This window comes from Lynx canadensis, chromosome C2, assembly GCF_007474595.2.
Source record: "Lynx canadensis isolate LIC74 chromosome C2, mLynCan4.pri.v2, whole genome shotgun sequence".
Classification (NCBI taxonomy): domain Eukaryota; kingdom Metazoa; phylum Chordata; class Mammalia; order Carnivora; family Felidae; genus Lynx; species Lynx canadensis.
Genome location: NC_044311.2, coordinates 37,710,359 through 37,728,250, shown reverse-complemented (window position 1 = coordinate 37,728,250; position 17,892 = coordinate 37,710,359). Strand labels below are relative to the sequence as shown.

Genomic DNA, 17,892 nt, shown 5'->3' with positions numbered 1-17,892 from the left:
AAATGATTTTAAAGTCTGTATGGAAAAACACATGTATAAAAATACCCAGGAAACTTTTTGACTTTTTAGTAGTGTAGATAGCATAAGAAGAATTATCACGAAGCAAATACACTCAAGAAACCATCACCCAGGTCAAGAAGTAGAATATTATTAGTACTCTATGACCCACCCTTTCGCCCTCCTAAAGGTAATCACATTGCAGCCTGCAATTTTTTGAACAAACACAATGTATACCTTCCTTACTAAGTATTAAGCTTTACATTGATGGTATTGTGAGAGAGCTACTTCCCAATAACCCATGAATCAAAGAAGAAATTGCAGTGGAAATTTAAAAATTATCTATAATAATAAACTAAATGATAATAAAAATACAACCTATCAAAACCTGTAGGATTGGGGGGGCACGTGGCTGGCTTAGTTGGAAGAGCATTTTTTTTTTTTTTTTAAGTTTATTTATTTATTGTGAGAACAAGAGGTGGGAGAGCACAAGCAAGGTAGGGGCAGAGAGAGAAGCCCAAGCATTTTCTAATCCTGAAATTTTTTAAACCTGAAAATTTTTGTATATTTCCTTCATCCTCTTTGCTTTAGTGACTACATGGGGAAGGGACACTGGCAGCCTTGTCCCTGTGGCTGGTTGGGCATATGAATCCACCATTTGTTCCATACATCTAGTCATGTCATTCTCTCCTCTATCCACAGGCAGGTTGCCATCTATAATAAATTTTCAAGAATAGATTCAGGGTAAACTCAAGATTTAAGGTTCCTGGTTCAAACTATGTTCTCAAACTTGCTTGAATTAAGAGTGGAACTTCATTTAAAAGTTTTTTTTGTTTGTTTTTTTGTTTTTTGTAGTCAGCCATCCTATGTATTTTCCATCACATTTCAAATAATGTTATTTTAAAATAAATACACAAGGCAGGAAAAGGGAAAGGAAATGATATAGGGGACAAAGTAAGAGTGACCAGAAAGGTTGGAAAAAACTTGGAAGACTGTGGCCTCACAGAAGTCAAGGGAGAAAGTGTTTCCAAGAGGAAGTGGTGAGGACAACAGAAACAGATGCTGAAGAGAGTTCAAATGAGACCAGAATTGGAAAGGATCTTTTAGATTTAAGGATCTGCTTTAGTGGAATACTGAAGACTGAAACCATGAAGAAATAGTTTGAGGAGTGAGTGTGAGGTGAATTCTTAGAAACCGGATTATGAAGTTGAGAGGGAGGACAATTATCTGTGACAGATCTTGGAGAAAAATAAGATGTAATTTTTTTTTTTTTTTTAGCCATATTTTTATGCTTTTAAACCCTGTCCTCAGGGCTTTGATATTCTCCTTTCACTGAGATTTTTTTTAATAAAAAAATATATATGCACACATTCATAAAACACTTTAATCCATCTGGAAATTATTTTGATGTATCATATAAAGTGGCAATGTAAATGGAGTTTTCTTTTCCTAAATAGCTGATTATTCTGCACTATTTCATGTTGGCCAGTGGACAACCCACCAGAACCAACCAGCTATCCTAAGAAAACCTTTTTAAGAAAACAGCTATTCTTTATCCAAATCAAAGAATCATTGTTCCTTTGACTTTGCTCTGCCTCCATGTGGGTCTCATACTTTTGATCCCTAATCATCTATTCATACTTTATTTCCCAGCATAGTTTGGGGGTTTCTTAGGTGAACATCTGGTATTCCCTTTTACAGGATGTGACCTTGTTCCTGCCAGAGTGGGAAGATGGGCATTTTTATCTTGCCAAGTACTATGACAAATTGATGCCCATGGTCACAGATAACAAGATGGAAAAGCAGGGTGATCTCATTCGGTATATAGTTCTTCATTTTGGCAGGTAAGTGTGAGAACTGTATATGTGCTGATTAATTATGTCAGAGTGCCTCTTTTATCACAGATCTTATAAACTTATGAAGGGCTGTTTTGTGACCCAGTATATGATCTATCTTGGAGAATGTTCCATGTGCACTCGAGAAGAAAGTATATTCTGTTGCTTTGGGATGCAGAGTTCTAAATATATCTGTCAAGTCCATCTGATCCAGTGTCTCATTCAGGGCCCTTGTTTCTTTATTGACCGTGTGTCTAGATGATCTATCCATTTCTGTAAGTGGGGTGTTAAAGTCCCCAGCAATTACCACATTCTTATCAATAAGGTTGCTTCTGTTTATGAGTAATTGTTTTATATATTTGGGGGCTCCGGTATTCGGCGCATAGACATTTATAATTGTTAGCTCTTCCTGATGGATAGACCCTGTAACTATTATATAATGTCCTTCTTCATCTCTTGTTACAGCCTTTAATTTATTATTTTTTTTTTTAATTTTTTTTTTTTTCCAACGTTTATTTAATTTTGGGACAGAGAGAGACAGAGCATGAACGGGCGAGGGGCAGAGAGAGAGGGAGACACAGAATCGGAAACAGGCTCCAGGCTCTGAGCCATCAGCCCAGAGCCCGACGCGGGGCTCGAACTCACGGACCGCGAGATCGTGACCTGGCTGAAGTCGGACGCCTAACCGACTGCGCCACCCAGGCGCCCCAACAGCCTTTAATTTAAAGTCTAGTTTGTCTGATATAAGTATGGCTACTCCAGCTTTCTTTTGGCTTCCAGTAGCATGATAAATAGTTCTCCATCCCCTCACTCTGAATCTAAAGGTGTCCTCAGGTCTAAAATGAGTCTCTTGTAGACAGCAAATAGATGGGTCTTGTTTTTTTATCCATTCTGATACCCTATGTCTTTTGGTTGGCGCATTTAATCCATTTACATTCAGTGTTATTATAGAAAGATACGGGTTTAGAGTCATTGTGATGTCTGTATGTTTTATGCTTGTAGTGATGTCTCTGGTACTTTGTCTCACAGGGTCCCCCTTAGGATCTCTTGTAGGGCTGGTTTAGTGGTGACAAATTCCTTCAGTTTTTGTTTGTTTGGGAAGACCTTTATCTCTCCTTCTATTCTAAATGACAGACTTGCTGGATAAAGGATTCTCGGCTGCATATTTTTGCTGTCTAGCACCCTGAAAATCTCGTGCCAATTCTTTCTGGCCTGCCAAGTTTCAAAAGAGAGATCAGTCACGAGTCTTATAGGTCTCCCTTTATATGTGAGGGCACGTTTACCTCTTGCTGCTTTCAGAATTTTCTCTTTATCCTTGTATTTTGCCAGTTTCACTATGATATGTCGTGCAGAAGATCGATTCAAGTTACGTCTGAAGGGAGTTCTCTGTGCCTCTTGGATTTCAATGCCTTTTTCCTTCCCCAGTTCAGGGAAGTTCTCAGCTATTATTTCCTCAAGTACCCCTTCAGCACCTTTCCCTCTCTCTTCCTCCTCTGGGATACCAATTATGCGTATATTATTTCTTTTTAGTGTATCACTTAGTTCTCTAATTTTCCCCTCATACTCCTGGATTTTTTTATCTCTCTTTTTCTCAGCTTCCTCTTTTTCCATAACTTTATCTTCTAGTTCACCTATTCTCTCCTCTGCCTCTTCCATCCGAGCCGTGGTGGTTTGCATTTTGTTTTGCATTTCCTTTAAAGCGTTTTTCAGCTCCTCGTGACTGTTCCTTAGTCCCTTGATCTCTGTAGCAAGAGATTCTCTGCTGTCCTGTATGCTGTTTTCCAGCCCAGCGATTAATTTTATGACTATTATTCTAAATTCACTTTCTGTTATATTATTTAAATCCTTTTTGATCAGCTCATTAGCTGTTGTTATTTCCTGGAGATTCTTCTGAGGGGAATTCTTCCGCTTGGTCATTTTGGATAGTCCCTGGTGTGGTGTGGGCCTGCAGGGCACTTCCCCTGTGCTGTGGTGTATAACTGGAGTTGGTGGGCGGGGCCGCAGTCCGACCTGATGTCTGCCCCCAGCCCACCGCTGGGGCCACAGTCAGACTGGTGTGTGCCTTCTCTTCCCCTCTCCTAGGGGTGGGATTCACTGTGGGGTGGCGTGGCCCGTCTGGGCTACTTGCACACTGCCAGGCTTGTGATGCTGGGGATCTGGCGTATTAGCTGGGGTGGGAAGGCAAGGTGCACGGTGGGAGGGGGGGCAGGCTTAGCTCGCTTCTCCTTAGGTGATCCACTTCAGGAGGGGCCCTGTGGCAGCCGGAGGGAGTCAGATCCGCTGCCGGAGGTTTGGCTCCTCTTCCGTGGGCCTCTCGTCTGCACTTGGGTCTGGTGACTCCGTTCTGCTAATCCTCTGGCGGTTTTCTGGGTTATTTAGGCAGGTGTAAGTGGAATCTAAGTGATCAGCAGGACGCGCGGTGAGCCCAGCGTCCTCCTACGCCGCCATCTTCCCAGAATCCCCTATCACAGATCTTAATGTGTTCAGGACGTTTTCTGTTTCGCCACTGATTCAGTCTTTAACCTTAGATAAGATATGTTTTTTCTTTATATCATTCTTTCTTCCTTTTAAAAACTAAACTTTATTAGTGGAAAAAGTAGTGTGTGTGTGTGTGTGTGTGTGTGTGTACATTTTTTTTAAATTCAGCAGTACCAGTATTATACAATGAAAATTAAGTGCCCTTCCCATTCCAGACCCTCAGCTTCTGAGTCCCCCTCCCTAGAATTTTAGAAGACTCTTAATGTAATATACTTAGTGGTTATAATTAATTACCAATGGAATGTCTCCTTCCTGCCCATTCTGCTAAGAAATACATATGAAAATCATTTTGACATTAGACTTGTAGAAAGAGCTTATCTCTTAGACTAGATAACAGGTGAAATATAACTTGATTTTATATATATCAGTGTATTATAATCAAATAGTGTATTGTCTCATGCCTACTGTTTATATTTTCACATATTACTTCCTAAGAAGTAATAATGACATTCCATTCATTCTTCTTGGCATAGGCAATGTGGAGCTTAGTGAAGAATATAGTAACAAAAAGAGATAAGGGAGTCGAAGGTAACCTCTACTAAGAAGAAATACTGACAACATAATTTTTGTCAGAAGGCTATGCAAAATTCAAGTGGTAGTTTAAGTCTTTACATTTTAATCTACATAATGTAAAAAAAGAGCACTGTGTTAATAACATTCTTTTTCTGTAAAATTGCAGATCTCTACAATATGGGAACCAATTCATATATCAGTCAATGCCACGAATGTTATCACTATGGCTTGATTTTGGTGCTAAGGCATATGAATGGGAAAAAGGTATAATTTTTTTATGTAAAAATTTCAAGGGGTAAGAATTTTAACTTTAGCATAAAGTCACATTTGGCTTGGCAATCTAACTTACAAAAAGCTAGAAATAAATTTGATAATTAAGATTGCATGTAAGTGTGAGTAAGAAACTAAAGTTAAGAAAAGAGAAAATGCATGGACTTAGTTGTTAGTCCATGGACTAAACGCATGGACTTAGTTGTTGCAGTTCACAGCCTGCAAATGAGAATCTTCTCATTCGTTCAAGAACCCAACACATATTGAGAGGAACTAGTTTAAACCAAATAAGTTATCCTAAAAATTACAATGAACTGTGGCTTATTCTGTGTTTCTAGTGAAAATTAATTGCCCTTGAGTTTTTCAGTGACCCTGAATATTTTAACTGTTTTTTCTTCACTGTTTTTTTAACTTTGATTTGTTTTTTTCCAGCTGGCCGTTCTGATCGTGTACAAATGAGAAATGATTTAGCTAAAATAAACAAGGTTATTACAGAGCACACAAATCACTTAGCACCATATCAGTTTTTGACTGCTTTTTCACAGTTGATCTCCCGAATTTGTCATTCTCACGATGAAGTTTTTGTTGTCTTAATGGAAATTATAGCCAAAGTGTTTCTGGCCTATCCTCAACAAGCAATGTGGATGATGACAGCTGTGTCAAAGGTAATATAATAGTCACTACAGTGTCATTTTCCATTTTATATGGCATTGATTATTTAATGTTAATATGAAGATGTAAGTTCCATTGTTTCTTTCTTAGATTAGTAGTAAAACATTAATTTTAAATACTTGAAAAAAGAGAAATTAAAGCATTATATGTCATTTTAAAGTTCAGGAATATGTACCATATCAAATGAAAGGACAGGTACGTTAAGGTCAAAGAATTCAGCATCCTGTTTCTCTATGAAGTCTAATAAACTTTTAGTGCATGGTATAAAAATGGTAGCCTACTTTTTTCAAAGTGTTTTATCTAAAGTACCTAAACTTTTAATAATAGAAAAGCTTTATTGCATTATTAATAAGCATTTATAAGGTGATAAATATATTTATAAATATTTTGGAGAATTTGGAAAATACACAGAGATCTAAAAAGGAAAACTAAAATTCACTAATTCTACCATTAATATTCTTCCGTATTTTTGTATGTATATTTTCTATGCATATTTTAATGCTAAATTTGGATTATAGAGTTAGAGAATTTGATATTTTTCACCTACAATTGTTACCATAAGCATGTTCGTATGAATTCAATATTCTTTGAAGACACAGTTTTAATAATTATATAAAATTCTATAGTAATTTATTTTCTGTAATTTATTTAACTGTTGGTTTTCCATAGTTTTACTCTTGTAATACATCTAGACACATCTGTATTCTCATTTCTGATTATTCTACCAGGATAAATTCTAAGAATAGAATTCATAAGATAACAGCATTTTTATGGCTGTTGAAAGCATTGCCGAATTGATTACCAGGAAATTTGAATAGTATAAATTCTCATCATCATCATGAATACTTTTTAAGTTGATTTGTGTCAAAATTTTGTTATTTTTTAAAAATCTTTTATAAAACTACATTTAATTTTTTTTATGACAGTCTTCTTATCCCATGCGTGTGAACAGATGCAAGGAAATCCTAAATAAAGCTATTCATATGAAAAAATCCTTAGAAAAGTTTGTTGGAGATGCAACTCGCCTAACAGATAAGCTTCTAGAATTGTGCAATAAACCGGTATGATCATAAATCTTACTACCTATAGACCAGTACTGGATAATTTATACAAAACTTCTATATGATTTTAGCTGGTTGTCTTTCATTTGATTAGTTAAGTGAAAATTCTAACAAATGAGTGTACACATACATCAAAATTCATCAAATTGTGTACTTAACCTCAATAAAGCTGTTTTTAAATTTTCTAACCTGTCCCTCTCTCAAACAAATATACTCAAAAATTTCTAAAAGCTCTTTTTAATGTAGATTATTCAGAGAGTAAATTATCCATATCTATTAGAAATAATTTAAGTAGAGGGATATGAAATAGGCTCTAAAAATATAAATATGTAAAATACTCATAGTTATCTCTGTTATTATTTTGTGTCATATCTTTAAAGTTTCAAAACTTACATGTTAACCTACAGATATGAGAGGAAAGAAGATTGGAGTTTTGATTTTCATTTCATTTCATTCTTTCAGTACACATTTATTTCATTGCCTATGAGGGAACAGGCACTATGCTGAAACAAAGATAAATAAGACATGTTCTGCTGCCTTGAGGAGTTGATAGAATCATAGGGAAGAAAGGAGATGATTATCATCTAGTTTAATAACTACTTTTTTCAGTATATTTCTGTAATGAACATGCTTAAGGGGTAACCCACTCTTTTACCCAAGGAATTGGAAAAGTACCCTAAAGAATACCTAGAAAAGGTAAAAGTAGGGAATGAGGATAGTTATAAGGAGGGAGAAAGAGACTCTTTATAAGTAAATAGCTAGATTTCACTTTACATACATATTCAGTCTATTAGCTCTTTATAGATAAGAAAATACAGACTATTCTGTCTCACCTTCCCTTCATCAATAAACGCCTTGAAAGAAAAATATGTTTTCGCTATCTGCATTAGTCCTATTTGACCTTTGATGTACTTGGCATTATCAAAGATGGTGTTATGATAATGGTAAACATTTACTATGCACTGGCACTTTTCTAAATGCTATACATGTATAAGTTTTCAGTTCTTTATCTGAAATTTTTGTAGCCAGCTACATTTAGGAATTCAGAATTTTTCAGATTTTTAAAGGTAATGCAGTGTATGTACTTAATATTGAGTATCCCTACTGCAGTTATTCTGTTAAAATGTCCCATAATCGGTTACATAACTGTTTCTGCAGTAAAACATACTAATCTTTGCTCTAAGTGAGAAGTTCAGGTATCATTTTGCTGCCAAATGAGATTTAGTACTGAATAAAAGGTTTGATTTACACAACTTTTTGGATTTTGTAATAGGGGATAATAGACTATATGCCTCTATTATCTCCTTTATTATCTCCTTTGGTCATTAAACAGCCCTGTGGTATAGGTACTATTACTGATGCAGTGAAAGAATACAGAGTAGGTAAAATGAGATGTATAAAAAATTCTTAGAAAACCACTGACTGCTTAACCATTGTAATTAAAATACTGTAGAAATGAAATTTTTGTTTTGGTTGAAATTAAGCATTCTACAATTCAAGGTAAACACAGAGTAATTAAAACGTACTGTTTTTCCCCCAGGTGGATGGAAGTAGTTCTACATTAAGCATGAGCACTCATTTTAAAATGCTTAAAAAGCTGGTAGAAGAACCAACATTTAGTGAAATCCTCATTCCTTTACAGTCAGTCATGATACCTACTCTTCCATCAATTCCGGGTGCTCATGCCAACCACGAGCCATTTCCTGGGCATTGGGCCTATATTGCCAGCTTTGATGATACGGTAAACTTCAATGTTACATAACTAACTACAATTTTAAAATTTAGTGAAGTTAGAAACGGCAAAGTAAGTTTAAAGGTGTCTTTCTCAGAGAGTAAGTAAATTGTATTTACAAAGAAAAAAATGATTAGAAGTACAGAAAAGTAAAACTTTATACCAGTGGGACAAAATTAAATGTTAAAAATGTTCCCAAGATCTGTGACCCATAAAAATATCCATATGGAGAAGACTGGTACTTTTTTAATGTGTATTATGATGAACAAGAGCCATGCATCTTAAATAGCATACTAGGGGAGATGGTTCCTTCAGAATTTTTAGCTTTTTATGTCCTCCCTTGAACACATTTTCTCTTCTCAATTTTTCTAGTACATATTGCTAACATTACATGTTTTTTTCTAATCATGTGCTACCTTTGTTTCGTCAGCTTTTCAATCATATACATTTTATCTTCCCTTGTGCATTGTAAGATATACACACACAATATTTAGACTTATTTTCCTTTTAATCATGTATAACCCCTAGGACAGTGTCCTTAAAAAAATGATTAACTGAGTATTTTGATTTTTTAGATGTTCATATTGTTTTAGTTTGAGTATAATTTTTATTTTCCACAATTTGACTTTTCCATACTTTCTTTTGTCCTAAAAATGGAGAAAAAAATGAGAACAAAATATAGTTTTTGTTTATACTTTGGAAGGACACAAAATTCAGCTAAGAAGAACTTGATTTTTTTTTGAAGTATAATATGTAACTATAAATGTAACTATTTTATTTTTTATTTTATTTTAATGTTCATTTATTTTTGAGAGAGAGAGCAAGAGAGAGTGCATGTGTGTGAGTGGTGGGGGAGGAGCAGAGAGAGAAGGAGACACAGAATCCAAAGCAGGCTCCAGGCTCTGAGCTGTCAGCGCAAAGCCTGATGCAGGGCTCGAACCCACAAACCACGAGATCATGACTTGAGCCAAAGCTGGTGCTTAACTGACTGAGCCACCTAGGCACCTAAATATATGACTATTTTAAAGAAATGGTACTAGAGCATTTCTAAGTGAATTTTTTTTAATGTTTATTTAATTTTCAGGGAGAGAGTGGGTGAGTGGCAGAGGGAGGGTGGGAATAGAGGATCCGAAGGGGGCTTTGTACTGACAGTAGAGAGGCCAACATAGGGCTCGCATGCTTGCACTCATGAACCATGAGATCATGATCTGAGCCGATTTCAGATGCTCAACTGACTGAGCCATCCAGGCGCCCCCTAAGTAAATACTTTTCATAACTGTGTTTGTTCCAGCAAGTCTATAGATCAAAACATTTAATTGCTTCATAGCCAGATACTAAACCATATAATGAAATCATTCTTACTTACAATCAGGTTTTGTTTTTAACTTAATAATACTCAGCTTATTGACTCACTTTATTAGGTAGACTTGATTTTGGAAAGAGTTTCTTTTTTCAAAAATCAAGTTACATTAAATTGATAATCATTTCTTACCCTAAAGACATTTAGGGGCACCTGGGTGGCTCAGTTGGTTTAGTGTCCGACTTCGGCTCAGGTCATGATCTCACTGCTCATGAGTTTGAGTCCTGCATCGTGCTCTGTGCTGACAGGTTGGAGCCTGGACCCTGCTTCGGATTCTGTCTCTCTCTCTCTCTCTCTCTCTCTCTCTCTCTCTACCCCTCCCCTGCTTGTGCTCTGTCTTTTCCCTCTCTCAAAAATAAATAAACATTAAAAATAAGATTTAAAAACAGTGCCTACAGCTCTGAAGACAGGCTCTGAAAAATGTTTCAAAAGTCATTTAAACATTGTGACTGTTCTGAAGAGAATACCTAAGTTTAGATGTATAAGCACTTATATTGCTGATAAAGTAATCCTTGTACTTTATATCCACTCCTAATGGGTGAAAATGGGTCTCTATTCATGGGCAACCCATTCTTTTCATAGATGATAGGTGATTACGATCAAAGACATCTTTAAAGGGGCACCTGGGTGGCTCAGTTTGTTAAGCGTCTGACTTCATGTCAGGTCATGATCTCGCATTTCGTGGGTTTGAGACCTATGTCAGGCTCTGTACTGACATCTCGGAACCTGGAGCCTGCTTCGGATTCTGTGTCTCCCTCCCTTTCTGCCCCTCCCCTGCTCATGCTCTGTCTCTCTCAAAAATAAATAAACATTAAAAAAAAAAGAAATCATTAAAATAATAAACTTACTACACAATATAGGTTATTATATTCTTTTTGTTAGGTAGCACAATTTTTAAATATAAAAGTTTAAATGGGGGTGCCAGGGTGGCTCAGTTGGTAGAGCGGCAGACTCTTGATTTCAGCTCAGGTCATGATCTCATGGTCCTGAGATTGAGCCCTACATCAGGTGTGCGTGCGCGCTCTCTCCCTCCCTCCTTCTTTCTCTCTCTCTTTCTCTTTTTCTATTGTTCCCCCTCTCCCCTACTCACACACACTCTCAAAAAAAATAAAAAATAACAAATTTAAAGAATCTTGACCTTAACTTATATGTAATTCATCATCTTTTAGGTGGAAATTCTTGCATCCCTTCAGAAACCAAAGAAGATCTCTTTAAAAGGATCAGATGGAAAGTTCTACATCATGATGTGTAAGCCTAAAGATGACCTGAGAAAGGATTGTAGACTGATGGAATTTAATTCCTTGATTAATAAGGTTTGGAGATAGTTTGCTTTAATTTTAGAATTACAGTAATTACTATCATTGTGATAGGAACTTTTCAGTATGCAAATAGATCATTCTTAAAAAGAGAATGAAATGTACTACCTTTTTTGTTTTCACTTAATTTTTTTTTAATTGGGATAAAATTTACCATTTTAACCATTTTTAACTGTTCAGTTAGTGACATTAAGTACATACACATTGTTGTGCAACCATCCCCACCATCCCTCTCCAGAACTTTTGCCATCTTTTCATACCAAAATTCTCTATCCAGTAAATAATAACTCCTCATTCCTCTTCCTCCCCAGCCTCTGGTAACCACCATTCTACTTTCTATCTCTATGAATTTGACTACTCTAGGTACACCTTGTAGAAGTGGAATCATATAGTTTTGGGCCTTTTTTACCGGCTTTTTCACTTGGTATTGTCTTCAGGTTTCATCCATGTTACAATGTGTCAGAATTTTTTTCCCTTATAAGGCTGAATAATATACCATTGTATGTGTATATTGCATTTTGTTTATTCATTCATCTATCAAGGGACACAGAATGTTTCTACCTTTTGCTATTGTGAATAATGCTGCCATGAACATAGGTATATAAATAGCTCGTTGAATTCCTGCATTCAGTCTTTTGAGTGTGTATACAGAAGTGGAATTGCTGGGTTCATGTAACTTTTTAAAAAATTAGATTACCTTTATTATATTGAGAAAAATGTGTAAGACGTGTTAATGAGGGAAAATATTTTCTATTGGATGCTTTTTTTTTTTAATGTTTATTATGTTTTTTGAGAGAGAGACAGAGAGCACGAGTACAGGAGGGGCAGAGAGAGAGGGAGAGACAGAATCTGAAGTAGGCTCCAGGCTCCAAGCTGTCAGCACAGAGCCCAACACAGGGCTTGAACTCACAAACAGCGAGATCATAACCTGAGTTGAAGTCAGATGCTTAATCGAGTGAGCCACCCAATCGCCCTTCCCAAACATTTTAAATAAATTTTTAAAAAAGTCCTTCATTTCATATTGCCTTTGAAATGGGCTTTTAATGTGGTATAAAGTTTTGTTTTGTTTTAATATTTTTATTTATTTTTGAGAGAGAGCATGAGCAGGGAAGGGGCAGAGAAGGAGGGAGACACAGAGTCCAAAGCAGGGTCCAGGCTCCGAGCTGTCAGCACAGAGCCCGATGTGGGGCTTGAAATCGGGAACCGTGAGATCATGACCTGAGCCGAAGTCGGACGCTCAATCAACTGAGCCACCCAGGCGCCCCTAAAAAACTTTTTTTTAAATGTTTGGTAAATTGGTAACTTAATTCACTGACTGTTAAACCAATTAGTATGTTCATCCGAAGCTCCCTTGAGTGTTTTTCTGGTTAGGAGTATTAGATGGCCTGGCTTTAGTTTATAAATGTATCTTTTTCAGTTTTGTTACTGATTAATTTATTTTGTTACTATTCTCCTCATTGCCATGGTCAGATACAGTAGCCTGATTTTCAAAAACTACAGTCTGTGTTTGTCTAGGAGACCACAAACTGATCTTTACATGTAAATTCTAGTATTATACTGTTTGGCTGACATTTATGTAGCCTACTTATTCCTGGCATTTAAAATATGTTTTTGGCTAGTGGTTGTGCTTTTGAATTGGACAAATTGCAATTATACTTGTATGCTTAGTCTGTTTATGTCCTACAGTTCCAGAATTAAACAAAATACTGTTTATCCTTTCCTAAATTAATTCAGAATTAATCAAATGAGATGTAAAAAGCTTTCTTCTGCTAGGAGATAGTTTTTCAAATGAAGCTGTAATATCAAGCTGCAAGAATAAAAATAAAACTTTTATACGATATATAAAATAAAAATTTTAAGGACATCATAAAACTCATACTTTTTTGTTTATAAATTTTTGAGATAATCAAAATTAAATAGCAGTCTTTGTACCTAAGGACTTAATATTTCAGTAATATCTATAAAGCAATAAACAGTGAAAGAACATTTTGTCATTGAATATACAACTTTAATACTTTCAACACAATATTCTCACGTTAATAATTAAAAAAGTGAATGGGTTGCCCATGAATAGTGAATAATTCTCAGTCAATAATTAAAAAAGAGGGACTTGCCCAAGGCATTTTTAATGATTTGGAAAAAAGAGGATGGATACTATCCTAGTAGTATCCTTTCCTACCATTCTGAAGAATTATTCATCTATACCACAGAGTAAACTTTCACTGACATTCTTTTGCTATGAAATGAATAATTTTTAGATATATTTGACATGACATGTAGAATTCTGAATTTTTAAGTTTATGTGTTTTTTTTTTTTAATAGTGCTTGAGAAAAGATGCAGAATCTCGCAGAAGAGAACTTCATATCCGAACATACGCAGTTATTCCCCTGAATGATGAATGTGGGATTATTGAATGGGTTAACAACACTGCTGGCTTGAGACCTATTCTGACCAAACTATATAAGGAAAAGGGTACTAAAATGAATTCTTAAAGTACAAATATATAATGAGTATAAAATCTACTAACATGTATAATTGTTATTAACATATCTCATTGTACCTTTTTTTTAATAAGCCATAGTAGAATTTCTAGGTCAAATGATAGTCTATATACAGAAGTACTAAGGTGTTTGTCTTTACACCTTCCTTCTCTATCTTTATCCCGAAAAATTTGATGTAGCTTACAAAAATATACATGAAAATTTGTTTTTCACAGAGGTTTTGGTTAGCAATTCTGAAACTACTTTACATGTATACTCAACTTTATTTTTTATTTATTTATTTTTAATGTTTATTTATTTTTGAGAGAGGAAGAGAGAGCATGAGCAGGGGAGGGACAGAGACTGAGGGAGATACAGAATCAGAAGTAGGCTCCAGGCTCTGAGCTGTCAGCACAGAGCCCGACGCGGAGCTCGAACCCATGAGCTGTGAGATCATGACCTGAGCTGAAGTTGGATGCCTAACCGACTGAGCCACCCAAGCGCCCCTGTATACTCAACTTTAGCAAATGAATAAATATATTATGGATAATGAGAGCTAGTTTTCTTCCACTGTCAGAGAAAGAAAAGGAGAAAGAAGGTTTGAATAAAGCCAAAAGTATTAGATTGGAATTAGAGACTCCAACTGGCCAAGCCTCAGATAATTTGAGCAAGAAAATAAATAATGATAGTATAGATTATAACTCATGGAATAAAATTGACATGAGTCCACACTGATGTAAATAAATGCTTCAATAAATAAGTAGGGAAGTAGGAACAGTTCTTCCTTACAATACATAATAGATCTTCCTTGTAGTTAATGAATGTAGAGGAAATTATGGAAATAGAAAATCACCAATTAGCAAGTACCACAATAATAATTATTGCAGGCAGCGATTATCAATAGATGTTGAAATTAATGGGCAAAAGGTTATTTGTAGGGTCTCAAAGTATCTCCCCATAAGCTACTTCTTAATTAAAAAGGAAGAAAAGTAGTAACTTTACAGTGGAGAAACAAAAATATGACTGGTTAGAACTCTTAAAAAATTTCAAGGTAATCAAAGACAAAGACAAAAATTACTCACATTTGAGGACATTAAGGAGATAATGGCAGCTGAGTGTAATAAGGGATCCTGATTGGATCCTGGCCCAGACAAAGGATAGTGGTGGGACATTTGGTGAAATTTGATAAGGTCTAAAGGTTAGTTAATAATATTGTAACAATATTGAGTTCCTTAGGTAATTGTACTATTGTTATAAAAGATACAGACATTAAGAATAGCTAGATGAAGAATATATGGGATGATAGGTGAAGTTATCAGAATAAGGTAGAAAATAAGTTATTATCTTCCCTAGAGCCACTGTAACAAAGTGCTACAAACAACAGAAATATATTCTTTCACAATTTGAGAATTGTGAATCCAAAATCTTGGTGTCAGTAGGGCCATCTCTCTGCAAGCTCTAGCAGAGAAACTTCCATGCATTTCTGTCAGCTTCTGCTGTCTTCAGCAATATTTGATGTTACTTAGCTTATAGACTCATCACTTTACTAGCTCTATTCTCCGTCATCATACAGTGTTGTCCCTAAGTCTATATGTCTGTTTTCTTATACAGTATTTTATACACAGTCATAGTGTATTAAGGGCCCACCATAATGACCTCATCTTAACTTTATTATATGGGCAGCAACCCTACTTTCAATTAAGGTCACATTCACAGGTACCAGGGGTTAGGACTTAAACACATTTTTTTAGGGTACAATTTAACCCATAACAATAAGTAACATTTATAAATTACTGTATCATTGTGCTAAGTATGTTATATGCCTTGTTTTTTATTGTTAAGTGATTATCCCTATTTTATGTACAGTACAGAGGTTAAGTAACTTCCCCACGTTCACAAAGCTGATAAGTTGTAGAGCTGAAACTCACACACTGGACTCTTATTCCAAGGAATTTACTATTGACTATTTTATTGGAAGGATGAAATATTGTATAAGTTTTAGTTATTGTTACTGGATTTTTTTTTAATATTAAAAAAAACTTTTTTAAATACCGTGAACACATGGGAATTATGTAACATTTGAGACTGAAAACATCAAATCTCAAACTTATCCTTAAAACTTTGGCTCTGTCTTGGGTGTAAAAAGCACCAAACCGAGGTGCCTGAGTGGCTCAGTCAGTTGAGTATCTTACTCTTGATTGCAGCTCCAATCATGATCCCAGGGTTGTGGGATTGAGCCCCATATCAGGCTCTATGCTGAGCATGGAGCCTGACTGAGATATTTTCTCTTTCTCTCTCTCTCTCTTCCTCTCTCCCCACCTTTCCTTCTCACTGCCTCTCTCCCCTTTTCCCTCTGCCCCTATCCCCCATTCGTACTTTCTCTCTTAAAAAAAAAAAAAGTATCTAAACCAAGGTGGGCCTGAAAGGCACTTTATAGACTGTAGTCATATCACCCATCTAATATAAGCTCACCAGTATATCAGAAGGAAAATTTCTTGTTTTTCTCCAGATGATTTGCATTGTACAAGATTAGCTCAAGAATCAGCTATACTATGAATCTTATAGGCTAGCCTTCACACAGTAAATTATTTCAAAGCACCATTGTAGGTTTTTTAATAATTATTCAGTGTGGACCTGTACTTCATGCTGATTAACAGAGAGATTAGTACAATTTTAGTGAGGACTACAGCATTTTACAATTCCAGGGGTACTCCTCACGTTGGATTTATTCTGAGTAATATCTTCTGGAATCAGTTGATTCCACGTTAGTTTTAGTTGACATTCATTTTCATAAACAAGAAGCTTCACTTTGGATAATTACAAGGGAACATACATAATGCATTTTATTATTTTATTATAATATCAGAAGGTAACTTTATGAAAAATTTTCCATTCTTTTAATTAACAATTTGAATAAAAATGGATGTTTTCTGTCCAATAAAAAAATTGCCCCTTATTTGGCTTGTGTGATTAATGAAAACCACTCTACCTTGTAGGAGTTTATATGACAGGAAAAGAACTTCGCCAGTGTATGCTACCAAAAGCCGCAGCTTTGTCTGAAAAACTCAAAGTATTCCAAGAATTTCTCCTACCCAGGCATCCTCCTGTTTTTCATGAGTGGTTTCTGAGGACATTCCCTGATCCTACATCATGGTAAATTAAACAGAAAATAATACATTATTATGGTTAGATGTTTTAAAAAATATCTTAGGGGTGCCTGTCTGGCTCAGTCAGTAGAGTGTGTGATTGTTCTCAAGGTTGTGAGTTTGAGACCCACATTGGGGCTAGAGATTACTTAAAAAAATTTTTTTTTTAATTCTAAATTTAAAATTAAATCTAAATTAAATCAGTGGCATAAGGATATGTGATAGGCATTGTGTTTTCTTTAGGTACAGTAGCAGGTCAGCATACTGTCGTTCCACTGCAGTTATGTCAATGGTTGGTTATATCCTGGGGCTTGGAGACCGTCATGGTGAAAACATCCTCTTTGATTCTTTGACTGGTGAATGTGTACATGTGGATTTCAACTGTCTCTTCAATAAGGTAAGTGATGTGACTCATTCTAGTTAATTGTATGTTTTCTCCCAATTGCCTTTTTTAACAACTGTTCTTCCTAGATATACCCGTTGGTAGCAGTTATCATCACAGTTGAGTCACACTGAGGGTTTTTTTGACTGGTTTTGATCAGTGGATCCCAGAGTCCTCAGTAAAGCAACTTAGGATGAAGAGAACTCAAAAGAGTGATATAGGAAAACTAGCACTGAACTTGAAATCCAAAGATTCAAGTTCTGACTCAGTTCTTAGTTATGTGAATATGGGCAGATCAGTTCATTTTACTGAGACTCAGTTCTAAAGAGACAGTACTTTAACATGATGGTTTCCAAACCTGGCAGCATATCAGAATCATCCAGGAATTTAAACAAAATACACAGATCTCTGGCAGACATCCCAGAAAATTCTTTAGGTCCAGAGGGGCTTAAGAATAAATTAAGCTAGTTGGACTGAGGTCCCTCAGGCCCCCTCTAATTTCCAGTGTCCTGGAAGGCATACTGGTAGATTAACTCCCTATTTTCATATCCCCAGTATTGATTGCCGTCTGCTGTCACAGGAACTAAGA

General features: G+C 35.7%; 1 protein-coding gene across 1 annotated transcript in view; it reads left to right on the top strand.

Moving 5' to 3' along the window:
• ATR (ATR serine/threonine kinase) overlaps positions 1-17,892 on the top strand; it is a 102,410-nt gene that overhangs the window by 75,387 nt on the left and 9,131 nt on the right. The window contains exons 36-44 of the mRNA XM_030329307.1: positions 1,699-1,841; positions 5,050-5,147; positions 5,586-5,818; positions 6,752-6,886; positions 8,427-8,627; positions 11,148-11,291; positions 13,617-13,767; positions 16,772-16,928; positions 17,165-17,318. Coding sequence (XP_030185167.1) covers positions 1,699-1,841; positions 5,050-5,147; positions 5,586-5,818; positions 6,752-6,886; positions 8,427-8,627; positions 11,148-11,291; positions 13,617-13,767; positions 16,772-16,928; positions 17,165-17,318 — 1,416 coding nt within the window. The remainder of the gene's footprint in view (positions 1-1,698; positions 1,842-5,049; positions 5,148-5,585; positions 5,819-6,751; positions 6,887-8,426; positions 8,628-11,147; positions 11,292-13,616; positions 13,768-16,771; positions 16,929-17,164; positions 17,319-17,892) is intronic.